The 26,729-nt window shown below is 49.3% G+C and overlaps 1 protein-coding gene across 3 annotated transcripts; it reads left to right on the top strand.

Moving 5' to 3' along the window:
- The first annotated feature begins 275 nt into the window (after positions 1-275).
- On the top strand, positions 276-26,729 carry LOC111842427 (transcription initiation factor TFIID subunit 3-like). Of its 3 annotated transcripts, XM_023809013.2 has the most exons (7): positions 276-653; positions 1,494-1,736; positions 18,655-20,504; positions 23,132-23,214; positions 23,890-24,226; positions 24,669-24,775; positions 25,375-26,729. In XM_023809013.2, exons 1-7 carry the CDS (start codon positions 488-490, stop codon positions 25,487-25,489), a joined length of 2,901 nt encoding a protein of 966 aa, XP_023664781.2. In that variant the 5' UTR covers positions 276-487; the 3' UTR covers positions 25,490-26,729. The 3 variants fall into 3 exon arrangements, with proteins under 3 accessions (XP_023664781.2, XP_072563009.1, XP_023664783.2); XM_072706908.1 differs by lacking the exons at positions 276-653; positions 1,494-1,736 and adding an exon at positions 8,101-8,863; XM_023809015.2 differs by lacking the exons at positions 276-653; positions 1,494-1,736 and adding an exon at positions 16,501-16,633.

The following is a 26,729-nucleotide window of genomic DNA, read 5'->3' as shown; positions in this document are numbered from 1 at the left end:
CATCCATCAAACGATTCATTTTTAGCTACATTTATGAAAATGCGAAATAAAGAAATACATGCGTTATCGTTAAACTGTCAGCGTGAAATACATACATATAGGTCGCTAATATAATTGTCTGTCTTGCAAAAAACGTCATTTCATCTGCCAGTGGATGACGTATTAGACACCCATCCAGGAAAAACAATCGATTAACGCGCAATCCGGTGTCCGCGCATGCGTGAGTCAAATCGATTAACTCACAATCAAATATCTGCGCGTGCGCGGCTAAAATCGATGCTCTCGGCGATCAGTTTGTCGGGAGAATCAAGATGGCGGTTGTCGCTATAGCTGGAGTCTGTTTATTCTTTAGATGTTAATAACAAACGGTAATAACCAACTTCTCCACCAGTTGCCCTGGTTTTCGTGCACCATGAGGACTAGGACCATCTTTTGCAGACGGAACTAACCGGAAAAGGATAAAGGGTCCTCGTCCAAAGCCGGCGAGATGTGCGAGAGCTATGCCCGATCGCTGCTGCGGGTTTCGGTGGCGCAGATCTGCCAGGCGCTGGGCTGGGATGCGGTCCAGCTCACTGCATGCGATCTGCTTTCCGACGTCCTGCACCGGTACATCCAACAACTGGCCAGGGGCTGTCACCGCTACTCGGAGCTGTGTGAGTACTGTCCCCGGTCCGATCACGTTGTCGCGCTCCCTCCCATGCCTGAGGCCTAGCTAGCAGATTGACAGAAACGAGGATGACCGCCTGCATGCTCGCACACACCCCCTCTTATTTATCCTGCGTGGAGCCGTTTGGCTGTCAGTACATCGTTTTCGCTTGTCTTGGTACCCACAGCACTACTCGTAGGTGCGAGTTTGGATGCTGGCATGTAAACAAGGGGGAGGGTTCGGCTGATTCAGACCGAGCCGCACGGACAGCAGCGAAGCAGACATTTAAAACGTAAACAATTTATAGTTATGATTTTCAATTATTTTAACAGAGCCACCGTCAGTGGTCAAATTTTGTATTAGAGATAAATTAATATTCTTGGATGAATGTTTTTGGACTGTGACCACTTTGTGACTATACCTGGCGAATAAAGTGATTCTGAGTATGAGTTCTTAGAATTTTTGGTCTTGGTTTTTCAAAGGTTTTACAGTTTTATGTATGAGTTACTTGTAGTAACTTCATAAGTTACTTTATAAATTATTTCTTAAGTAAATTGTTTGTGAAATGGTTAGAATTCCTCAGTATTTTGCTTCCCTTTATCAGAATGTTAGTGAGCGATGTTCCCAGACATGCGTGAATCTGTAAACATCTAGACTGAAAACTTAGAGGGGATTTATCTGGGCCCAATAACCCCATTCAGTCAGTTGTCGGTTCTCCGTGACTGTTCATTTGAGCAGATATAAATGCAGCACGGTCACTTCAGGTTTTACCAAGCAGAGATGTGCAAAACTGTGCAGCTGAGAGTGTGTCACTCCCCCCCCCCCCCCCCCCCCAACACACACACAGATGGACGCACCGACCCGATGCTGGATGACGTGGGCCAGGCCTTCAGGCTCCTGGGTGTGAACGTGAGTGAGCTGGAGGATTATATTCACCACCTGGAGCCGGTGGAGTTCCCCCACCAGACGCCCCTGTTCCCCGTCAGCAAGAACAACATGCTGCAGTTCCCCCAGCCCGGCGCACGCGACTCGGAGGAGAGGAAGGCCTACATCCCCGACTACATGCCCCCCCTCGTCTCCTTACAGGAAGGTAGGGCCAGCGGCACTAATGCCCGTGCGCCATGGTTACCCGTTGCCATGGGAACGGAGGGCTGTTCCTGGCACCAGATGCCTCATTCTGGCCCCTCATGGCCATCCTGCGCTGAAACACTTAGTGCATGGAGATTGTTATCTTTCACTAAATTGTTTACCTTTGCTCCAATTTTACACGCACAGATTTTTTCGTTCCGGCTGAAAGTCACTAATGCTTCTGTCAACAAGGGGGTGATCCCATATATGTTGTGGTGATTCGGTGGAAGCCACACGCAAAGCAGCTCTGCAGAGATTTTTGAGATGTTGGTGTGTTAAGGAGCAATGAACATGTTGCAGAAATACTTTCTAAACATGTCATAATTTTTTCCTATGTCTGCGCAGTTTAGGGTAATTTTCTTTCATCTGTGGAGCCCCTTCTGTTCTGCATTTGGTCATATTAAGGAACTCCTTCAGTAAATGAATCCTGCTATGGTTGTTTCAGAAAAAGTCCCAGCCTTGTATGTGGGTAACCTGAGAGGTGATACCCCAACTCTAAGCTAGGGGGCGTCGTTCTTGAGGGTGCATCCTTTTATTGATTGGCTCAAGCAGAAAGCAGATTGAGGCTGCAGTGAGTTATGTTGTTCCTTGCACTTCCAGGATCCTGAGTCCTGTGCCCAGGGCTGAGGGTTAATGTTCCATGTTAATACGCTTGTGGTAGCAGCATAGTGTTTGCCAGACCTGCTTTAAGCTCTCAGGCCAGCAGCTGTGGGGAATCCTCATTTAATTTTGCTGTTTGTTAGGTGTAAACAAAAACAATGGGGTAATTGAAGCTGAACCTGCACAGATAAAGGTGTGGGTATCCTGAGCGAGGTACGGGAAGTTTTGTTACGTAGTTTAAGTGTAGTGTGACACCAAGGCCTATAGGGGGCAGTCTCTAGGCCATTGCTGATGTCATTGGTGATGCCCAGGATTTCCATTAGGAAAAATCAAAATAATGATTTTAAGGAATCAATATATCTCATTGGGATTGTAATTGATATTTACCTGTCAGTAGCTGCTGTTGATTTGGAGTCCCATGGTCTACAGTGGCTGGGGGGGGGGGGGCGGTAACAAGGTATCTGTTGTACGCTGTGGATGGGGGGGTTGTGTGCTTTGTGGTAACGTCATTGTGATAGCCATGTTGGTGAATGTTCTCCCGAAAGGGGGGGGCGCCTGGGAGTTGGGTGCTCCCCCTGTGGTGGGCAGAGACTTGTTTTCCTTGTGAATTCGTACCCGCAGCCGTCTCCCGTGTTACGCCGACACTGATGTAGTAACACGGCATTATCTCGTCCTCCGCCGCCATCGCCGGCCGTGCCGTTATCTCGGCACGAGGCCCTCCAGAGGAGGCGCTATCTGCATCATGTTCTGACAGTTTCATGTTGGACAAGGTCAGCATGGTTTCAGGTTCTATCTCACCAGGAGATAAGATAAGGGTGGGACACAGAGGAGAGCCATTGGTGCCCCATTGACCAAATGCAGCTGTGTGAAGCACACGAGCACCAGGCTTTTTCAAGCCCACCCTTCACTCTGCTACACACCGCCCCCTGCAGGTCAGATTGTCCTGGTTAAGCTGAAACGCGTAACGTGGTTCCACATTTCTCTCCCCTGGCCTGTAATGAAGTCCTTGCATCTGGCTTCTTTTACTGTCTCCCAGCCATGTCTGTCCCAGGTTAGACTTGACCAGCAGGGGGTGCTCTGTGACCTGTATCTAGTCAGCTGACTTTGTAATCTGAACTCCTGTGCCCTTTGACCCCTGTATTTAACCATCTTGCATTCACAGAAATACATTCTCGTGAATGTTTTGCTTCCACATGTATATTGTGAGAGGTATGGGGGTGCTTTTATTGATGGTGTGAGCCGACTCTCTCTGACACACACAAACACACACACACACACACACAAGTTGGTGTATCTATCTAAATGGGGACCGTCGATTCATTTCTATGGGAAAAACCCTAATCCCAATCACGACACCCTTAACCTCTACCCATCCCTAACCTGAACCATAAGTAACCAACCCAAATACAAGAGTTTTGGCATTTTTACTTTTTTGATTACATTCGCAGAGTTTTATAAAACTGAGGTTATCCAAATGGGGACCTCAAAAGATGTCCCCAAAAGTAGGGAAATTTCAGGTTTTACTACCCTTTGGGGACAATTTGGTCCTCACATGTGATCTATGCAAACCCACACACACACACACACTCACACACTAATACCTGTTTTTCTCTGTCGCTCCTCACATTTTGTTTTCCCCTATTAGTACTTTATTTCCCTCTTCTCCCAAAACAGTCATTTATCTCTTTCTGCAGCCAGTCAGTATAACCCTGTATTAAGCCGCAGAACTTCATTCATTGTGCGCTGGTTCAGTAATATGCAGTCCCGTTACGGGCCTGACAGATGGCGCCATTGCATCACTTAGTCCATTGTTTCTCAATGATGTCCGTGAACATGTCATGCATTTGTTTACATTGGTTCACATAAATATACCTATACATTTTCTTGTTACTTGTTTCACGCTGTTTATCTGTGATTTTTTTCTGAGTAGTTATCCCTCCTAAATTGTCTTTGAGATTGTTTGTAGGCATTAAATATCGGCAGTCGACTTTGAATTTGTGTTTTCCATTTGAATTCAGTCATTATGTAAGTTCTGCTGAAGATGTAAGATGGGCTGGGAGTTGGAGATTACTATAAGAGAGACACTTGTGGTGCAGTGGTTAGTACTGTTGCCTTGCTGCTCTAATGCCATGGTCAGGCGGGCACAGATGCGGTGCAGGCTGGCTCTCCCACCCTGGCTGTGGGTGCCCCTGGACTCGGCCTTTCGGGGGTGTCGGCTCTGCTGCAGTTCCCATGCCAGTTCTGCTCTGCCATTGCCCCCAGCTTAATGTACAGATTGCCCAGTCTTCAGTGCCAGTTCTGGAAGGCTGGGCGGCAATGGATCGGTGTAAATACGTCTGGCGGATTCGCTTCGCCATCATCAGTCTGTTAGAGTGTTAGTTGACATCTCGTCCCCACTCAGTTTTTTACATTTTTCATTTTCATTTTAGAGAATATAAGAGAATATTTGTGCTGAAGGCGGCAGGCACTGTGTTCAGTATTCTGAAAGGGCTTCAGTAAATACTGACCTTTCTTTTACCTAATTATCTTTTTTTTGTTTAATTTTAAACCACCCCCCCCCCCACACACACACACACACACCCATTTCCTCTCCATGCAAGGTCCCACAGAAATGGCAACAGTGTGTCACCATTGGCGTGGGGGGGGGGGTCTCTCCAAAATAACACTGGCATTCCCTAAGTTCCACAGAAAAGATTTAGTAAATTATGGGCCGTTTCCCCCAGACAAATACGTGTCTTAAAATTGAGACTGGTTTCCGCTGCCCCCCCACTTCCCTGATGGAAGCCATTAGGTCCTCCCCGGGCATTAATGTTTGTTGTTTTTGGCGAGACACAGGCTAGATGGCTAATGCTAGCCTCGGAAATGCCTGGGAACAGGAAAGCTGGCAGCTCAGCACAGTCTGCCTGTGGGTGGGGCTTGTGAGTGGGTGGGGATTTATATATGGGTGTGGCTTATGGGTGGGTGGGGCTTATATATGGGTTGGGCCTGTATGTGGGCAGTCTCTATAGGGGCCAGCACCTTTGAATTAGAAAATGGTGCATACTTCTGAAATTTAGGGAAACCTAAATCAAAAAACTCTGAGGAGCAGCATAGCTGTCTGTCCAAAGCCTCACAAGTCCATCCAGGTCAGCATCCTGTCTCTTGTTCTCCTGGTAAACTTCCCAGCAAACTCTGGATTTTTCTTTTCGTGCCAACATGCAGAGGTGTGTCCGGCATGGAAGGGGTGTGTTCTGCCAGAAACGCCCCGGAGGCACAGTTACAGATCATGGCCTTGAAGGTCAACTTCACATTTTGGATGTGTGCTCAGGTGCTGCTCCACGTCACCTTATTCCTGGGGAAAGCACGGCTCTCTCTGATTGGTTAAGAGAGTTCCCAATGCCCGAGCTTTCTCCCATAATCCTGAGATGAAAACAGCATACACTAAAGCTTGTATCTGCCTTTCTGATTGGATAATTGGAGGTTTTGTTTGTGTCCCTCGCTGTAGTACAGGTTTCGGAGAGGTGAGTGTGTTTGCCGGCCCCCATCTGGCGCAGCAAACCCAGCCGAGCACTGGCTGAGAGATCAGGGGTCAGGTGCTGTTCTCTCTCTCTGCTGCACACGGCCACATAGAAATGGCCTGTTTAGAGCCCGTGTGACCTCTTCCTGGTTAAATAGAAAATAATTAATTATCCCTGCAGTGGCGTAATGAGTTGTACCTCTGTCTGCAAACATTCAATTACCTTTATGGTGGCTGAAGAATAATGTGGCGTTTGGCCACTAGGCCGCGTCAAAATGGGCACCTCTGGGGGCTGGGAGCGCGGTCCAGTGTCTGCGGGGTCCAGTGTCTGCGGGGTCCAGTGTCTGCGGGGTCCAGAGTCTGCGGGGTCCAGTGTCTGCGGGGTCCAGTGTCTGCGGGGTCCAGTGTCTGCGGGGTCCAGTGTCTGCGGGGTCCAGTGTCTGCGGGGTCCAGTGTCTGCGGGGTCCAGTGTCTGCGGGGTCCAGTGTCTGCGGGGTCTGCATGTGTCTGTGTCTCTATGTGTGTGTGTGTGTGTCTGTCTGTGTCTGTTTATGTGTGTGTGTGTCTGTCTGTGTCTCTGTTTATGTGTGTGTGTGTCTGTCTGTCTGTCTGTCTGTCTGTCTGTGTCTCTGTTTATGTGTGTCTGTCTGTCTGTCTGTCTGTCTGTGTCTCTGTTTATGTGTGTGTGTCTGTCTGTCTGTGTCTCTGTTTATGTGTGTGTGTGTGTGTGTGTCTGTCTGTCTGTGTCTCTGTTTATGTGTGTGTGTGTCTGTCTGTCTGTGTCTCTGTTTATGTGTGTGTCTGTCTGTGTCTCTGTTTATGTGTGTGTGTGTGTGTCTGTCTGTCTGTCTGTGTCTGTTTATGTGTGTGTGTCTGTCTGTCTGTGTCTCTGTTTATGTGTGTGTGTGTGTGTGTCTGTCTGTCTGTGTCTCTGTTTGTGTGTGTGTGTCTGTTTATGTCTGTGTGTGTGTCTGTCTGTGTCTCTATGTGTGTCTGTCTGTCTGTCTCTGTTTATGTGTGTGTGTGTGTCTGTCTGTGTCTCCGTTTATGTGTGTGTGTGTGTTTGTGTGTGTCTATGTGTGTGTCTGTCTGTCTGTCTCTATGTGTGTGTGTGTGTCTGTCTGTCTGTTTATGTGTGTGTGTGTGTGTGTCTGTCTGTCTGTGTCTCTATGTGTGTGTGTGTCTGTCTGTGTCTCTGTTTATGTGTGTCTGTCTGTCTGTCTGTCTGTGTCTCTATGTGTGTGTGTGTCTGTCTGTGTCTCTGTTTATGTGTGTCTGTCTGTCTGTGTCTGTTTATGTGTGTGTGTGTGTGTGTCTGTCTGTGTCTGTGTCTCTATGTGTGTGTGTGTGTCTGTCTGTGTCTCTATGTGTGTGTGTGTCTGTCTGTGTCTGTTTATGTGTGTGTGTGTGTCTGTCTGTCTGTGTCTCTGTGTGTGTGTGTCTGTCTGTGTCTCTATGTGTGTGTGTGTGTGTGTGTGTCTGTCTGTCTGTGTCTGTTTATGTGTGTGTGTGTGTGTGTCTGTCTGTGTCTCTGTTTGTGTGTGTGTGTGTGTGTCTGTCTGTGTCTCTATGTGTGTGTGTGTGTGTGTGTGTGTGTACGTGCAGGTTAAACCAGACCACAAAGATTGCTAACTGTGCTCTTTCCCCGTGACGTCATAAGCAGGTAGCCACATCTGGAACCCGCCAGGTGTTATGCCTCCCCTTTGTCCCCCTTTTCACCAGCATATTCGCTCCCGGCACCACTGGGGTTCGGAGTCGTCCGACAGACACCTGCGTGTGAGGACTGTCTCTCAGCCTCCTACGTTGAGTTAAACCTGCGAGCTGATCAAATAGGGCAATCAGGTCTTCATTGTGAGGGCAGGAACTGAAAGACCATCCAACCCCACTGGAAATGTGCAGAATCACCCCCCCTCCCCCCCCCCCCATCACAGCGGCTTTTTTTTGCTTATTGGTCAGGAGTATTCTGGAAAATGAACACTAAAGCATCTGGAGATTATTGGGAACGGCAGTGCTAAATTGCTAAATAGTTAAGTAAGAAGTTTTATTATGATGATTTATTTTAAATTGTTGTGGTGTTGAGGGCCCTCACTGAACTCGTATGACTGTGGTGTGTGCGTGCACCCTCACACACTTGCATGCGCACGCGCACACACACACACACACACACACACACACACAATTATAGGTTTAAATAGTTAATGAAGGCAGTGGTTGTACAAGCTGGTTTCTGATTTTTCATGCATGGTTTGAGTTTGATGGTGCACCAATAAAAACGGTGAGGTACAAACGGGGAATGTAGGGAATCAAACAGCTGATTATTAACCCTCACCCTCATGCTGACCCTCCTGAAAACACTGAGCTATCCCGAGGCCTCAGGGTGACTGAGTGACATTCATATCCATGCGGGAACAGAGGCAGTCGTGCTTGGTGTTTGACGGGCAACTGTCAAGCCTCGTTAAGTACAGTTTGATTTATCTGTTTGCACAGTGAAACAAACCATTTTACACACGTGGCCCAAGACACTTTCAGGATGCGGCGAAGGATCAATCTCCCCTTCATAGCTGATGCATCATTCCTTAAACTGAAAATGGAAAAGCAAACCTGAAATGTGAAGCGTACAGAGGCTGAGAATATTTTAACGTGAAGGAGGAGCGGTGGGTTGGACAATGGGTTGGAGGAACTGAAGAATGGCGAGAATCCAGGGGAGTAGCCCCTAGGTTGTTGGGTCGGGTCCCAAATGGAAACCTGAATAATTTCAGTGAAAAAATCGAGCTGTAAGAAGAGCTTGTTTTATTTGTCACGTTGGACACAACAGCAGGTAAGGAGACGTTAGCAGTGAGGCTGAGTCACTGTAATGTCACCATGGGAGTCATTGTGATGGATTACATGTTTTGTTGTTTGACCGTTTGGTCAGGATTAGGAAAGGTAGGCAGAACAAGGCAGAACAGCTGGAGAGACGAGGCAGGCCGCTCTGGAGGAAGAGGAGGAGGAAGGTGAGGAGGAAGAGGCGTGGTCAGTCTTCTGAAACGATGGCCTTCAGATTAGGAAAATGATCTAAGGCGGAAATATTGTGGCCCTCGGTGTGTTTGCTTGGCTGAAGCGAGCCGGCGCCGCGTCCCCCAGTCCCCGTTGGAAATGAGAAATGCGGCTTTTATCACTGATATCTGGGTGAATTTCATTCAGTTTCATCATTCCTTCAGCCCTTATCTGCTGTTTACGCTGCGTGGCGTCTCTGCGATTCTGATTCGCCGCTGTTTGTGTTCGGTCTCATTTCGGGGTGGGGGGGGATCTTCTGAAACAGAAGTGTATAAATCATTTTGTCTCCATATGCCCTTTTTTTTTTTTTTTGAAGGACCTGTTTGCCTCTTCGTATGTTTGTCTGTAAACTCTATAACCCCCCCGAACACCTACACATGCACCTTTTTAATTTGCGTTCGTTCGATGGGGGCTGCTTGATTGTCAGTTTGTCTCTCTTCTGTGTCTGTGAAGCCCGTCCTGCTCGGCAGGTCCGGCTGAAGGAGGGCCTCACGCTGGGCATTTGTTTGTTTCGTTTGTTTGCTCGGTTGTTTGATTGTTTGTTTATATTGCTGCTGGTAGCATGGCTCCTTGTCCAAAACATGCATGTGCAGTAATTTTGAAATATTTTGATTTGGTGGTGTGATGATTGCTGATAGGCCGGAGTGTCTCTCTGCCCGCCCCCGTCACAGGGGCTGTTTGTTGTGTCTCCCCCAGGTGTCTGTCCTCCGATCTTTGGGAATAAGCACCATGTGAGTCAGTGCCAGGCACTGTCTGGTCCTTACAGCTACCAAAAATCAGAGTTTGCTGTCCCTGAGATCTGGGGGCTGTGAGCGGCCCAGGGTGAAGGGAAGTGACATCAGACAGGAGCCAGTGACATGGGGAATCTGTCACCTCACACGCTACGAGCCGCTTTGGGGTCGTGGGACACCTGACCCCCCCCTCCCCTCCAAAGTGAGGGGTCGTGATAATAACGAATGGAGAGTGAGATGCCGGGACAGGGACAGGGAGCAGCCGGCAGGCCCCCCATTCAGACCAAGGCTCACAACATGGTTATTTATACATTACGATTTACATGCCGTGTACAAAGTGACATTTACTGTTCCAAGGAAAGGCTTCCTGTGAAACACTATTCAGTCTATTCTCAGTCTATTCTCAGTCTATTCTCAGTCTATTCAGTGAGAGTGGACTGTGGCTGAAATACCGCCATCTGGTGGCCAATTACTGTCAGTGCAAATGAGGCAGCATTTGTGTGGTCAGCAAAGACGCACCCCCCCCCCCCCCATCCTGCTTGACAGCTGCCGTGTCCTGGGATTGTCCAGTTCCCACTTTAAATAACATGTGAGAGTCCAGCTGTGACCATACAGCCTGTGTTAATCAGCATGACTCTGGTATCTGTACATTTCCTGCAGTGTGTGGTTGCTTGTGAACCCCATGGTGGACTGACATCCCGTCCAGGGTGTCCCCCTGCCCGCTGCTGCTGGGATTGGCTCCCAGTTCTGATTTCCAGTGCCAGGAGTCTAGGTTTGGTCTGCAACTGCGGATGAGTCACAGAGTGAGTCAGATACAGGTAGTTTGAGGCCCTCGTCCGCCAGCCTCGGGAGGTGGGGGGGGTTAAGGTACTCCTCCCACCCCCTCATTCCCAGTGTTTGTGTAGTATGATGTGTCACGGTAACGATGAGTAGTAATGGCAGTAATTGCTCCATCTTGTTTCCATTATGCTCTCTGTCATTAGCCACGGCTAACGGGGTCATTTATAAAGCAGTTTACAGAATAAACTAAGTGCACTGGGCTCGTCTGACCCATCGGGCTCCGGTCCTGGCCGACGCCATGCCCCGTCACCGGGCCGGTGCTTTCCGATACCACGGAGGAAATGGCCTCGCAGGTCCTGCCAGCGGCCGCTTGCCGCTCTATTTATGATGCTAATAAATGTGAGTGGGCTGCTTTGGACTGCGCTCAAGGGAAATGCATTCATGCCGACAGCATGTGTGTCCCGGGCCCGACCTGCAGAACCTCCACAGCATTATTAATGGTGAGCTGGGAGCCCGGCTCGGCTTCTGCGGCTCTCTCTCTCTCTCTCTCCCCCTCTCTCTCTCTCTCTCTTTCTCTCTCTCTCTCCCTCTCTCTCTCTCTCTCTCTCTCTCTGTCTCCCTCTCTCTCTCTCTCTCCCCCTCTCTCTCTCCCTCTCTCTCTCTCTGTCTCCCTCTCTCTCTCTCTCTCCCCCTCTCTCTCTCCCTCTCTCTCTCTCTCCCCCTCTCTCTCTCCCTCTCTCTCCCCCTCTCCCCCTCTCTCTTTCTCTCTCTCCCTCTCTCCCCCTGCCTCCCTTTCTCTTCCTAGCCCTCTCTCTCTCTCCCCCTCTCTCCCTCTCTCTCTCCCTCTCTCTCTCTCTCTCCCTCTCTGTCCCTGCCTCCCTTTCTCTTCCTAGCTCTCTCTCCCTCTCTCTGCCCCCCCTTCCATCCTTCTCTCCCCTACCCCCTTTCTCCCAGGCGTCCGGCAGCCCTCACTTGAGCTGTGACCCCCGCCAGCCAGCATCAGCCCATTTCTCTTTCCTTGTCCACCAGCAGCGGCTGACATAGAGCCTTATATTCTGTGCCTCTTTTTATACAGGTGACCTTGTGTCCCACTTAAAAAGAAGCTTATTAAAGTTATATCAAACAGCAACGGATTTTTAAATGTTGTTAATAGGTCTTTTTACTGCAGTATATGGTGTATACAGGTATTTATTACCCAAATGAAAAATACGATATCGACTCATACAATTATGACGCCTATAAATGCATGCAAATTTTGCATACGAAAGTTACAGAACTTCTCTGTGGAAAGTAATTTTAATATTTCTAAAATAGAAACTGAAATGTGTAATATGAGACCTCTTTTCAGTTGAATGTGCTTGATGTGAGTCGGCGGTTGCAGACTCTGTTGTTCAGCCGTTACTTGTGATTTCGTCGCACATTTTGAATGTTTGTGTTTTGGGGCAGAGGGGGCAAATTTTTGTTTGTTTTTCCCCCCCCCCTGAATCTCCCGAGGCCTCCCTCCTCTGAAACCTGTGACTCACCTGAGGAATTTTTCCGGTGAATCGGCCGTGTTCGTCGCGGCTGGAATCCGCGGCTGGCATCTGGCGGCAGTGGCGGTGGCGCCGAGCTGTTTGGTCTGCTGAACCCGCGCGCCGCCTGACTGGCACGCACGCACACACACACACACACACACACACACGAGCACCCATCCTCCGCACATCAAGCGTGTCACGCTATCAAGCGTCGCCATCGCTGCGGTGGGGGTGGGGGGGGGGGTGGGGGACATACCTCCTCTAGCAGCGTGATACACGTCCCTCATGCGGGAAGAGCCCGTCTGTCAGCCCGGCAATATTCCTCCCAAATCCATTAAACGATAAAGTTCCAAACGCTTCTTGTTTGTTTGTCAGGACGGCTGTGGTATAACTGAAGGTGAAACACTTCACTTAGGTAGCAAAGCATTCAGGTTCCCTGGCTGCTGAACCCTATAACAGCCCCCATCACTGTCCCCTTTCAAATGGCCCCCAGGATCGAGATCCAGATGGTTAATTTCCCATCCTTAGGCACCTTGATTCCCCCCCCAACGTACAGTTAAATTGCACACTTGACCCTTGGGCCGTGGGTTCGGGGTTAGACCTTGCTGAGAGCTGCCCCATTAGCAGTGTGCCCCCCCACCCCCGCCAATAGCAGCAGAACGAAGGGATAGTGGCTGGCATTTTTAATCAGTTTTTTATTTAGCGATATATGACATCTTCCTTTAAAATAGGCCTTCATTTAAACTACTGAAATGTCACCTTTATTTAACTATTGGAAGTTCAATGGCCCAGATAACTTGGCCCCCGTTTTCCTCTCTTGCCGCCCGGGACCCCCTGACACAGAGAGACAGTGATGCAGCAGCATGTTTACGCGGAATCCGGCATGCAGTGTTACTCACTCACCCCAAAAGCAGTTATGAAAAATAATCTTACAGGTTTTTTTTTTTTTACTCAAGGAAAATTTGATTCATAAACCTTGATTCATTGATCAGTCATGTTAGTTTCGGTTTAATAAGCTAAAACGTTGCCCTTTGTGTTCCTGGTACTGGTGTATGGAACCATCTTGAAAGATCATTTCAGCACGTAAATTAACGTCTTGCAGGTTATTGCATATAAGTGTTAATTGAGTTATTTTAATGTATTTTTTTCTATACTCCTTTTGGTTGTTCAGTTCATGTTTTATGCATGATTATCCGCCTCCTGTTTACAGTAATGCTGTTTGAGGCCCCCTGTTCCTTCGATCAGCATCTGTCCCTGCAGCCTTGTGTCGTTCTGCCCGATCAGAAGCACTTCCAGTTCACCTGGATGTTCACAGAATCTTCTGCCGCAGGTTTGCCCGGTTTGGTGGATGAAAGGCGTCAGTCGTTTGTAACCGTGGCGATAAGCTGTCTGGCTTGCGGTGACCTTGCTGCGTTCCCAAGGCCCCTGGAACGATGGCGGGCGTCCGAGGGAACCCCACATGCTTCTATCTCCGTTTCCTCCTCCTCGAACCCCATACATGGAGCCATTTCCTTTACTGCAGAATTTCCATCCTGCATCCCCTGGTGCCTTATCTCCACCTTTTCGTTGCTGTTTTCTGTTTTTCCGTTTGTTTGTTTTTTTTTTTTTAATATAGGGCACAAATGTTCTTAGATAAAAATGAACGTGACTAATCATGTAAGAGAGTTGCTTCTTATTTCCACTGAACCAACCATCGTTTGTGGGCCTGCGCTCGTCTATTTGAAGTGTCGATGAAACGGCTTTTTTTGCGGGGGGGGGGGGGGGGGGGTGGTTTAGGCATTAGTAGTAATGGGAACCTGGTAACAATTGCCGTTTAGTTAAATGGCTTCAGCCAGTTAATGATTTTCTTTTCTCTGTGTGTGTCTGAAACGGCCAGCAAGGCACAAGGCTTTGGGGATTTGTTCCATCTGAAACTCGGGCCGACCTCCTGTTCGAACCCGGACGCGGCGCGGGGGAGGCCACGCCATCTCGGGGTCGCTGACTCTCTGAGCCAGCCCCCCCCCGGAGCAGCATACTTTACAAGGTTCAGTGACGGCGCTCGAGTGGTTCCTCTTTAAAGTGTAATTGCTGAAAGACGCAATTTGTTCGATGCTTTGAAGTGAAGTTAATGTGGTTACAGGCGGGGGGTGGGGGTGGGGAAGGGGCTAGGGTGGGGGCCGTGTATCGATCAGAAACTGTGGGAGGTGCCCTTAGTTATTCTTGTCCATTTTTTCATTGTTGTGGTCATTTGAGAAATTTAAACTGTACCACGAGTGTCACATTTAAACTCGAAAGAATCTGGCTTGCAGGCCCTGCTAGGATTGAGCAACAGGTCCGGTGCGTAGCCGCAGTCTGGGGGGAGGGGCGGGGCGGGGGCCGCATTCATGGCTCCACGGTTGACGGCAAGTGCAGGGCCCATGTGGGCCGTCCCCCCCAGCATGTCACCTGCCGCCGTGCGGCTCTGAATAACGTCCCCGCGATGTGGCCTTTTCACCGCCCGCCAGGGGGGAGTCGGGGAAAAAAACATAAACAAAACGAGCATTTAAAGGAGCTCCGTCATCAGCCAGTGTTTATTGTTTGCTGTTCTGCCGGTGGCGCCAGGGGCAGGAAAACAGGCCAAAAAACACTTTGTTTTGGGGGGGACTGGATTCTGCGGTTTTTGCAGCTCAGATCGTAATCACGGCCCCCATCTCTATTTAAAGGCGAAAAAAATGCAGGCGGGGGCAGGCACATGCTATGCGTCGGGGGACGAGCCGGGGGCCACGGCAGGCCCTGCGTGGCAGGAGCCAGGCTGGCGCGGAGGGGGCTGTGTGCCGCCCCCCCCCCAGCCCAGCCCCCAAGTTTCAACATGCACTTTGCTTTCATGATGATATAAATTAATACATAACTAATTGTGATTTTAATGTCAATTTTAGTGTCATTTTGAAGTTCATACAGTAGTTGTATGCTAATGCTAAAGGGTATCGGTCACTGTATCACCGTACGGCAGGCTCTGGCTGCCCCGCCGTCACAGGGCCTCTAGGTCGAGCACCACACAGCAACCTGCAAAGCCCCAGGAGCAGAGGAAGGTGGCGCTGTTGCTCACAAACGCCGTGAAGCTTCCACAGGCTTTCACACTCGCCGCCTTTTTCCGTTTCCTCAGAAAGCAGACATTTGCTCGCTCGCTTTCAAGTTCTTTGCTGTTTCTTGTGGTTCTAGAACACAAAGATGATGTAGCTTTTGCATATTATTAGCCGTTGAGTGAATTTTTTTTATTCATGCGTACAATTTAAGGTAAACTTCCAAAAATGTTTTTAATCTTCGCGTAATATCTGAGCGTGTTGGACAGAGAATTTCAGGCTTTTAATATCTGCAGTACCGTGTGATTGCAGCTTCTGTCGCTAGACGTCACGCCGATGGGAAAGGTCTCCGAGGGTCAGTGTCCGTGAGCGCTGGCCAGATGCAATGCAGCCCTGTCATATGACCCCCCCCCCCGAAATGTTTTTGGTTGTGGTTGTCATTGGAACAGGGCACCATACATGTCTTTAAATGAAGGACCTGTGGTCATTAAATAATTAGGCCGCTTATCATCATTAATAGACTGTAAGTGGTTCTCCACTGCTTACCGCAGTAATGGAATGGGTCTTATTTCCCTCCCTGGCTCCACCCAGACTGATGCACACAGCAACGATTATTAGGCCTGGGCAGTTGGTGCCTGCAGCCCAGGCCCGGGGGGTTGGTTGGGTGGGGGGGGGGGGGCTTATCTCACGCAATTAATCAGGGAACTCCTACTGCACTGCAATTACTCTGAGCTTTTTTCTTGACTAACTTTTAGCCTGAAGGTTCTGGAAGTTGGCGCCCTACCGCTCTGGACCGCTTCTCTCTGTTTGTGTGAAGTTTTTCCTAAATGGCTGAACTGAAGGTCACAGAAGTGGGTCTGGTCCTGACCGAGTTGGGGGTGGTGGGGGGGGGCGCGTTCTGCAGGGATGAGTGTTTATGTGTGGGCAGGGTTCTCTCCAAAATTCTTATGTGACTTCCATTTTCTGACCTAGCTGGAGGTAGCTATCGTCTAATGTGTGTTTCATTCCCTTGGCTCTGTCTGCAGGCCTTCTGGAGACAGGAAAAGGAAGTGAATCCTTTTTTTTCTTTCTTTCTTTCTCATCCTGTGTCTCACTCCTCAAATGACTGGGTGACACCAAAGCCCACGTGAGGTTAAACAGCAGTACGTCTGTTCGTTTTGAGGTCACAGAAACGTTGCAAATGCAAACTATTAACCGCATGCATCCAGAGAGGCTGTAGGAATGCATCCAAAGACTCCAGCCTTTGCTGTTGACGCTAAGAAACCGCGTTAATGCATCAGCAGAATAACCTTGTAAGCTTCCAGGTCTCTGTTTTGTCTTTTGTCCCCGAAGTTTTTGGCAGGTGTTTCTGTTGCCTCTGTCCCTCCTCCCACTTTTGGCATTGTAGCCATTATATAATTTCCTGCAAGACGGCCTTATCTGCCCTGCGATTGGCCCTCACCGATCGGTCCCGACGTTAATGGCTCCGTCCCCCCTCCAGCCCGTTTGTTTTAATGTTCAGGAAGAAGGGAATCGGGGAAGCCGCTTTAATGGTGCCGAGCGGTCACCGCGTGTGGTCACCGCATCTGGTCACCGCCTGGGTCCCGGTTAAACGCCGATGTCCCGCTGCTTCCCTCGGCGCGGCGGAGTCCATGGTCAACCAGCGCTTACGATTACGCAGCGACGTGAGACGCTTGTTCTTTTATATCCCAGTAATTTTTCTGTTTAGTTCCTCCTCCTGCTGTATTTCTCAGCGATTGGGTCAATTAGAAGGCCGCGTGCGAATCCTGCCCAGGACTTGGGGGGGGGGGAATTAAAAAAAGAGGGATTACTTATAAGTCGGAAATCAGTGGCGGGCGTAAATAAAAGCCGTGTTTTCATAAGGACGCGGCGCACGTGAATGGACACTTTTTGAGCCCCCTGTGATCCTTTCTGTCATCTTTTTTGTTGGGGGGGCGGTGACTGTATTCCCAGGCTTTTGTCCACGGCCGCATCGTGCTCCGTAACTGACATTGACGTCGGCCTCGCCGCTCAGAACTGCCAGAAACGTGCCGTGGGGAAAGAGCAGTAAATTTCTTTGTTTACCTGTGGCCACTTTACAAATTAAATGTCAGGGCGCAGAAACAGTGACAGGCTCATTTTGCGGGATGACGGCGGCCGGGCCCGTGTTCCTGCCGAATAAAATCCTTATTACGGCCGGCGGTAATCATAGCGGAACAAAGAGCCATGATTAACGACGGCAATTTATTGTATCTGGGCTGGAGAGGCTGCGGCGGACTGGAGAAGAGACATCACGGTTATCATAATTTATATCATAAATAACGGGAGGGAGCCAATCATGCGGCTTGGCCGATCGGTCAAAGCAAATAACCTCTGATAACAATTACTACACGGGGCAGTCACGGAGCCCCGAAGTCACAATGCTATCTCCGGACTATTCTGTGGTTATAGAATACAGCGGTATTACCATATAGATTACACTATTTATAATGGTGCATGTCACTCCCACTCCTACTTGCTTAAAGGAGCGTTTTTAATGTTTCCATTGTGGAGAGAAGGAGTAGGAGGGCAGGGAGAGATTACAGCGTGGCAGGATCGTAAGGCGCCTCGGCGGGGTGGCGGGAGAGGGGGGTCAAGTTTGGGGGAGTGGGGGTCTCTTTCTCGGGGTGGGTCTTTTTGTTTAGGCACCGTAACTGCGCAGCGTAACGTGCCGTGTAACGTCAACCTTGCAAATGCGAGCGGGGTTTAACTTCTGTGCTGGTATGATGCTGATAGTTATGGTCTAAAATGAGCCAGAAGAACATGGAGAAGAATCAGGGATGTGGGCGGGGTGGCTACAGGAGGCCTAAAGGCCGACGTCGAAGATGAATGTTTATATAGAGAGGATTGATATCGCGAAGACAGTCCTGAGGTGTGAGCGTGATCTTGGGTAAAGTGTCGTCCTGCCGGTGTCCCCTGCAGTGGCGGTGAGTGTGGTGGATCAGGACCTCAAGGGCCGCAGGGTCACATTCAGGAGGGGACCTGCTGTCATACCGCAAGGTGCCTAACTCGAAGTTCTCCAGTAAATTACATGCTGAGATGTCACACAGGCTGGGTTAATGACATCAGCAAGCTCCGGTTGGGATTTCCTGTTGACGGTCTTGTTGCGTGAGGGGACCCATTACCCTTCTGTACCTGATGTCATATATTCTGATGCCGAGTTCTATAAACTATATCGAACAAACCATATCTTCGTGTAGCTCATCAAACAGGAACTTAATTGTAATTAATGAATGGTGTGATACAATGTGTGTGAAGTACGTGTTTGAATATGGTCTAGAGTCTGAAATTATATTTTCATAAGTTCTTTTTGTGAATTTTTTAAATTTGAGGTTTTGAGTAGCAGTAGTGTTCTCGTTATTTTAGTGTATTTTGCTTTTTGTTATATAATGTCCTTCTGTAAATTATAATTATCTCCTGGGGGGTACTGGATTTGCGTGTTTTTTTGTTTTGTTTTTTTGCATTTTTTCTCCTCTTACCTTGATCTGCTGACTTGATGTTTGTCTTTAGAATTTAAGCTCTATTCAGCAGCTCTGGCCCCTCGCACGCCATCTCCCATCTGCCTGCTCTTCACCCTCTTTGAGGTTCTCTCTGTGTTTTTTTTTTTCTTTTTTTCTTTTTTTTTTTTTTTTTTTACAATGATCCTCTTTCTCCTTCACCTTTGCAGAGGAAGAAGAGGAGCAGGTCCTCCCTGACATGGGCACGTCGGCCGAAGCCATGCAGGTCCCACTGGATGAGGAAGAGGAGGAGGACATGGATGAAGAGGAGGCTGTCAATGATGAGAATTACCTGGCCAAGAGGCGCCTTGACAGCCCCACCTCTATGGGCGTGGTTCCTGCCGCAAAGAGGCCACGCCTCCCAGGTTTCCGATCACCAGACAGCCCGGACTGGGGGACCGAACCACGGGAACCGCTTAGCTCACTCAACCCCCAGCGGGTCCCAGCCCCTGCAGGGGTACCCCCTCTCCACCCCCACGACGGTTCGGGCTCCCAGGCTACATCCCCTGGAGTGGCGGACCACATCCCCACATCCAGAGCACAGCTGCCCACACCCAAGATCCCCATCACCCCTGGTCGAAAACCCAAAGTCGGCTCACCTGGCAGGCAGAGGGTCAAGTCCCCAAAGAGGGCCAGCTCCGGCGGCCTGCCCGGCAGCCCGGCCCGCTCTCCAAAAGCCTCACAGAAAGAGAAGAAGAAGTCTCCTGGGAAGACCAAAAGCCCCAAGAGTCCCAAGCAAGGCTTAATCAAAGCCATCCCTCTCCAGGGGAAGACAGATCTAACGATAAAACCTTTGCTCCCACTGAGTGAGAAGGTAGAGAAAGAGAACATCCTTCTAAAACCGATTGAATCCATGGTGCTGGAATCTGAGAAGCCACCTGTCGAACCTCCGCCCAGGAAGCTGGAGCTACCGGACAACACCATTGATGATTCTATCGCAGCCGTGATTGCTAGGGCATGTGCGGAGAGGAAGCCCGATCCGTTCGCCTTTTCCTCGGGCTCGGAGTCTGAAGGCGATGGCTTCTCGAGTCCACGGAGGCTTACCATATCGGAGCCCATGACACAAAAGCTGGCAGTTAGTGTGAACAGCTTTGGCAAAGACGCATCCACGCCGCTCCCTCAAAATGTTGGTGCAACATTGACTGGTAACTCATGGACGATGGACGATTCCATCAATGAGGTCTTACGGAAAGTAAACCAGGGATGTCCTTCCGGCACCCCCCCAAATCCAGCGTATATTTCATCGCCTTCAGCTTCTCCACCAACTCCGGAACCCCTGCTGAAGATGTATGAGGAGAAGAACAAACTGGTGGTGTCCACAGATATCAAGAAGAAGCTGAAGAAGGAACTCAAGAGCAAGATTAAAAAGCGGGAGAAAGAGAAACAGAGGGAGAAGGAGCGAGACAAGGGCAAGAGCAAAGAGAAGAGCAGAGAGAAGAACAAGGACAAGGAACGAGAACTTTCTAAAGAAGCCAGGCAGCCCTGGAAAGACCTCTCCTCCAAGGAGGACGAGCAGAGGGACCTTCTCAAGCCCCGAGACATTTCAGAGTCAGATGTACCCAAGATGAAATCTAAAGATGGTGGTGGCTCCAAGAAGGAGAAGGACAAGCACAAAGACAAGAAGAAAGATAAAGAGAAGAGTAGGAAGGACAAAGAGAAGAGAGACAAGAGCAAAGACAAAAGCAAGGAGGACCGGCAGAAGTCTACGGCCTCACTCCTCCTCGGCCTGAAGGAGGCGCCCCTGCCTCTGTTCAGCCCCGCAGCCTGCCTGAAGCTGCCCCCCATGCTGCCGCCGCTGCCCCCCATCCTCCCCGACAAAGCCCCCCAGGACAAGGACAAGGAGAAGAAGAAAGACAAGAAAGAGAAGAAGAAAAAGAAAGACAAGGACAAAGAAAAGGACCGGGAGAAGGAGAAGGAGAGGGCGAGAGAAAAGGAGAGGGAAAAAGAGGAGAAGAAGAAAGAGAAAGAAAAAAGAGAAAAGGAGAAGGAAAAAGAGAAGGAGAGACACAAGCTGGAGAAGGTATTTGCATTTTTAAGAGTAATTAGTTTTGTCTTTAAGAATATATTAGTAATGCTTCTGAGTTGGTGCGTTGGCCTTATAAAATGTAAGTCGCAGATTCAATGAAGTGCATTCTATAGACCGTTATTAATTTTATTATCTAGTCTGATTAGGATCTCTGAAAAAAGAAATCACATGTACATTAAACCAGCAGGGATAAAAGAAGCAGGCCAGCCCCTCATGACGTTTTAGGGTTAAGTGGTGACTATGCTCTGTTTTTGAGCCAGTCACTTAATCTGTATTTCCTCTCAAAATTCCTCTCATAGTTTAAAAAAAAAAGTGAATTTGTAAAATCTTGTAGGTTTGTCAAGTTGCCTCAGAAGTACTGTTCTGCTAAGTAACGAAATATTTTTAGAAATAACAATAATAAAGCTACAGATGGTTACGTGACGCAGACTGAGAATTCGCTTCTGCTTTTTATCCTGCAGGAGCTTTTTCCGTAACATTTTTTAAGAAAAATCCGTTATCTCTCCTTTGGCCTATTCCGCGCATTTTGTCGGAAGGCAGAATGTAGCTGTGATGTTCGGAGGGTGCTTAGGATAGTTTTGAGCTGATTAACACAGGCTACTTCTGAAAGTCTCACAGCCGTTTTTAACGTTGCTCCGAGTTCCCAAAGTGATTTTCTCCGGTACCGAAATCTCCCGATTCCCTTATTTTTTTTCCCTGGGCCTCCTTCCCCAGTGTCCTGTGCGGGGGGGGAGGGGGGCAAAAGAGGAGCTGGAGAGTTTGTGCTTTATCGGTACATGCCTCGAGGTACGCGGTGGAGGAGCTAAATCCTGTGAGATTAGCAGAAAAATGCAACATGCTGCAGTAAGGGGCTTACAAGGCTGCTCGTATTGGTTCAGGTGAAAGGAGTTTTTCTTTTACATAAAAGTGGACAAATCCTTCTGACAATGTATTTCCAGTTGGCGTACAATGGAAGCTACTATCTGTAGATGTCACCCCGTTCCACTGGTTCAACACCCTGGAATGCTAGTCTTGAATGAAGGGTAGTCCATTAGCGTGCATGTGGAAATGTGAAATTTGATTTTTGGGAGAGAGAGTTGTCAAAAATAATGAATATAACATTTTGGTATTTAGTTACAAAAATGCAAAACTGGTCTCCTTGTTGGTCAGACTATGAAATATTCAACTGAGGACAGCAGTGTAATTTTCTTATGTGAAACAATGGCTGTTTGCAGGACTCTTTTGTCATGTTTCAGTAGAGAAATCACTAATTTTGTGCTTCATCTCTGGATCTTAATTGTTTTATTGCCAGGGAGCTTTAGCTTCTTTCCTGTGGAATCTTCGAGAATAACAAATGCGAAATGCCTGCTGGCAGCAGGAACACGGCCCCACTGGGCTTCCGGGTCCTTCCTCGCCATCCCTGCTGAATTGGATCCCTTTTAATTGATGCTACTTTCATACCTCAGGCCGGGTGGGAGGCCATATTGGATGATATCCGCTTGAATGTGTGACATTAATAGCGGCGGCTGATGTGAAGCATGCCTATCATGTCTGATTTCCGTTCTGAACCTACACGCGGTGCGGGTTAAATGGGAAATAAGGGGTTGTGGACGGTCAAGCTGTGCATCTTAATGCACGATTAGCATAAGTGTGCAGTGCGGCACCTGCAGCGCTTATCTGGCTGGGACAGGGTCTTATTTGCACCGCAGGTGTTGAGGGATCCGGCCTGTGATTGTGGCCACCCCGTCTGGACAGGACACTGTGGCGCTTTCAGAAGTAGCGTGCAGTTTGCTTACAGGTTGCTGGAGATCATGTGGCACCCCCCCCCCCCCCTCGTGTCTGGGTCTTTTTCTCCTCCCCCTTCTCCTCCCTCTGCTCCTTTTTTCATGTAGACTAGAGCTCTGGCTAATGCACTGCCTGTGCTTCTATATCCCCGTTTTCCCTGGTGGATTTTTTTTTAAAATTGGCAACAAGGAATAGATTCCGTGTTGATCGGTCGGAGTTGCCGTTTGACGTCGGCCTTTGACCGGGACTCAGCAGTGACGGGTTCCCAACAGCGCCGAGGTCATGGGTTCCTGTACAACAGTGTGACGCCTCATCAGAAGCATATTAGCAGTAGCTAGACCATCCACAATGCCCTCTAGCGATAGTCCAGCTACAGAAAAACCAGATTGGCATTAGCTTGGCCAGCAAAAATACACGTTGGCGTTGGCAAGACCACTGAGAGGCTAGACTCAACTCAACCGCTGAGGACTCAGGTTAGCCGTAACACAGCTGTTTTAAAATGCAGATTAGCATTAGCATGGCCTTTGGGAATGCTGGTTGGCATTAGTGATATGAGACCCATGGTTGCAGGCGCAACCCTAACCCTAATCCTGTAATGTACCCCAGTGAGAAGGCCTCCGCAGATCATTGTCCACGCCCTGTTTTCTCTTCCTCGCCGTCTGGTCACGCTCAATAGGTGCCGGACAGAGGCTGTTTTTAAACAGCCCCGGGTGTTGAGTTACCGGCGGGCGCCGTGCGGTAAAGTATCCCGTGCATGGTAGCGCCCAGCATGATAAGGTGCCCCCCTCCCACCATGTGCTGGCTTCATGGCTGCTGCGTGTCCTCAACTGTCTCCACATGTGTGTCCCCCTCTTCAGGTGAAAGCGGAGCCCCCTGTGCCACCGCCCTCCCCGGTGATCCCCCGCCTGACCCTGAGAGTGGGCGCTGGCCAGGACAAGATGTGAGTACCGAGAGGTTGCCGTCCCCTATGCTGCCTCTGCTTTAAGGCCTCTCGACCAGGCAGGCCTTCTGCTCCTGCCCCCAATGCTGGCTCTGGTGTTAGGGCTCCCGGCTGGGTAGGCCGCCTAAACCTGCCCCTGATGCTGCCTCTGCTTTAAGGCCTCTCGACCAGGCAGGCCTTCTGCCCCTGCCCCCGATGCTGCCTCTGCTTTAAGGCCTCTCGGCCAGGCAGGCCTTCTGCCCCTGCCCCCGATGCTGCCTCTGGTGTTAGGGCTCCTGGTTGGGTAGGCCGCCTACACCTGCCCCTGATGCTGCCTCTGCTGTAGGGGCTCTCAGCCAGGCGGCCCTTCTGCCCCTGGTTTCCCTGTTTCACTGACTCCCCTGGCTTTTCAGGCCATGGGCAGCTCACCCTGGGTGGCCCCACGCTTAGCACGTTCCTGTCAATGGCCTTAATGTGGGGGCGCTTAACCTGGCTGACCCAGATTGTAACTTGAGCTTCGTGGAGGCTTTTACCCAACAGTCCTGTGATATATGTGGGGGGGTAGACATTGTATAGACCACTACCCCACCCCTCCTCATGGCGGGGTCACAGGAAAGGATGGTTTGTCTTCTGGTTTGGTTTTGATGTGAGGAGTGTGCTTGATGATTTCTGCACCCCCTCCCCTTTCTGTTATAGAGTCATCAGCAAGGTGGTTCCGGGCTCCGAAGCCAAGACCCCTATAGCCAAGACCCCTGTGGCCAAGACTGCTCCAGCCAAGACCCCAACTCCCAAGACCTCGACGCCCAAGACAACTGTTACAAAAGCTCCTTCCAAATCCGCCCCTCCTGCTCGGCCCCGGTCACCACCCCCTGCCCCAGCCTTACTGCCGCCACCCGCACCAATGCCAGCCACGCCTCTCCCGCCCCTTCCAGTGAGCCCCGCCCCAGCGGTGCCCCTTGGTCCCATCCCAGTGATCGGCTCTTTCAAAACACCCGTCCGCAGCGTGGTGACTGAAACAGTCAGTACCTATGTGGTGAGTCTACCGGCAGTGCCCCCTCCCCCAAAGCCTTGGTCCAGTCGCTTAATCAGACGAGTCTGCTTGGGGCTCTGCTGGTCCGGCGTGATCTGCAGCCTATTTCATATCATTGACGTTTCCAGTCATGGGCGATTTTGTTGTTTCTGTGGCCCCACTCTTCGCTTCGGGGCCCTCTGCCACCCCCAGTGTAGTGACTCTTGGGCCCCCAAGGTTTGGGGGTAAACACCGCCGCTGTTTCTAGCTCTCCTGCCTCTGCCGCTTCACAACGATCATTTAGAAGTGCATTAACAGCTTGTCGGTTAATGGTGCATTCACTTTCGTTTTAATTAATGATCTCCATGAAGATACCAGTGAAGGGGATGCAGAGAGAGGCCGAATGGATCGGTACTGATTCCTAGGCCTTATCTCAGGTCTAATGTTGTGCTGTCCGTGTGTGTAGATCCGAGACGAGTGGGGTAACCAGATCTGGATCTGCCCCGGATGCAATAAGCCCGACGACGGCAGCCCCATGATCGGCTGCGATGACTGTGACGACTGGTACCACTGGTAAGAGGCGTCCAGCATCTGCCCACCCACTTCCTGTTCTCTCATCGGTTCTAGTTTCTATAGATAGGTTTTATCATTCATTAGGTAATTATTCTATCTCAGTATGTAATTACTCATGCTCCTCTTATGAAAACTTTCAATGAGCTTGAGTTTAAAGGTACAGCACCCACTTCTCTTGGTCTTCAGTTTGTAAGCTTTCGGTATGAAGTCCCCGTCCTTGTCCATTGGTTCACCTGATGTCCTGCCTTCAGAAGCTCCCCTGATTGGTTCAGGTGTTTGGGTGCCTTTACATGTTGGCTATGTTTTCATGCCTTGGGTGTCAGCAGCATTCAGACCTATGTAGGCTACACCATTGCATTCAGCATGGCCAGATCAGCCATTTCTGGAACATCTTAGGCCCCAAATGCACATTCATTCTTATGGTTCTCCATGCCCAAGACAAGGACAGAAAAAACATTGGGGTGAGGTTTCAAACCACTGTTGAGTCTTCAGGAGGTGTGATTTGCAACTTGTTGAAGCTTTTTTTTTTTTTTTTTTGCATTTACATATTAAAATTTCTGTAGTAAGTTATATCCCCACCCCCTCCCCTCCCTCCATAGGCCCTGCGTCGGCTTGCTCGCAGCACCCCCAGAGGACGTTCAGTGGTTCTGCGTTAAATGTGACAGCAAGAGGAAGGACAAGAAGCACAAGAAACGGAAACATAAAGTGCATTAAATACAGCAGCTTCAGATAACTGTCCTGGACAGGCAGTGTATGCTGGCTCCACTGCTGGCCTCACTGCAGGCTCCACTGCTGGCCCCACTGTGGGCTCCACTGCTGGCCCCACTGCAGGCCTCACTGCGGGCTTCACTGCAAGCCCCACTGCTGGCCTCACTGCTGGCTCCAATGCTGGCCTCACTGCTGGCCTCACTGCAGGCTCCACTGTAGGCTCCACTGTTGGCCCCAATATGGGCTCCACTGCTGGCCCCACTGCAGGCCTCACTGCGGGCTTTACTGCAAGCCCCACTGCTGGCCTCACTGCGGGCCCAAATGCAGGCCCCACTGCTGGCCCCGTTCTGCATCTCCAACCCTTCAAGCCTGACCTTAAAACCTTCTGGCATCCTTCAGGCCTCCCAGCTGACTGAAGAAGAGATGAATTCACATTTTCCGCATCGTTATTGCTGAGGTTATTAGCGATATCGTTATTTTGTTCTCTCCACCCTTCTAATTTTGCACCTTCATAAATCCATTTTTAAGAAATAACACTCGTAATCCTGGGCTTCCGTTCCACCACCAGAAAATCAGGTTCCTGTGAGAAGATAGGAGATGTTTGGCATGCAACCGGTAAGACTGTGGCCTAGCTGGTAGCATAAAATAAATGCGATGGATAATGTGCCACACTCTCAGCATTTTATAGTCTTTTTTTTCTAGTTTTTAAGAATTATTTTTAATTCAGTCCACATCAGAAAGTGTGAGGTTTGTGAGGCAGATTGTGATGCATTCAGAGACTGCTTGTAAATACGTGTATATAGAGATTCCCAAAGCAGACTGATTTGACAAGTTTTTTTTTTCCTTAGACAAGCATTTTTAACTCAACTGATATTTTGTAAATATTGTATATTTTTAAATGGAAATTCATTTTACTTGGCTCTTTGTGTTAATTGTCCCCTTTCATTCCTGATTTTTTTTGTAAAATATTTTATTTGCTTGATATTACCTTATTAAAGATGAGCTGTTTCTTCAAAAAAATCCCTGAGATGAATCTCATTGATAAGGAAAATCACAAAATATAGTGTTCATTGTGCAGCTTATTTGCAGTTGTAGGTGAAATTCTTTTTGATTGTAGTTTCTTGTTTGGTGCAAGTAAACTGCTTTTTTCATTTGGACACACTGTGAAATTCTTTAGTTACAAGACTTTGTCTTTTTCCCCTTTGACCTTTTTTAAAACTGATTAAAAGATGACTAATGTTCTGTC

This window comes from Paramormyrops kingsleyae, chromosome 1, assembly GCF_048594095.1.
Source record: "Paramormyrops kingsleyae isolate MSU_618 chromosome 1, PKINGS_0.4, whole genome shotgun sequence".
Lineage (NCBI taxonomy): Eukaryota > Metazoa > Chordata > Actinopteri > Osteoglossiformes > Mormyridae > Paramormyrops > Paramormyrops kingsleyae.
The sequence above is the reverse complement of the archived record's forward strand: the minus strand, read 5'-3'. Positions and strand labels throughout refer to the sequence as shown.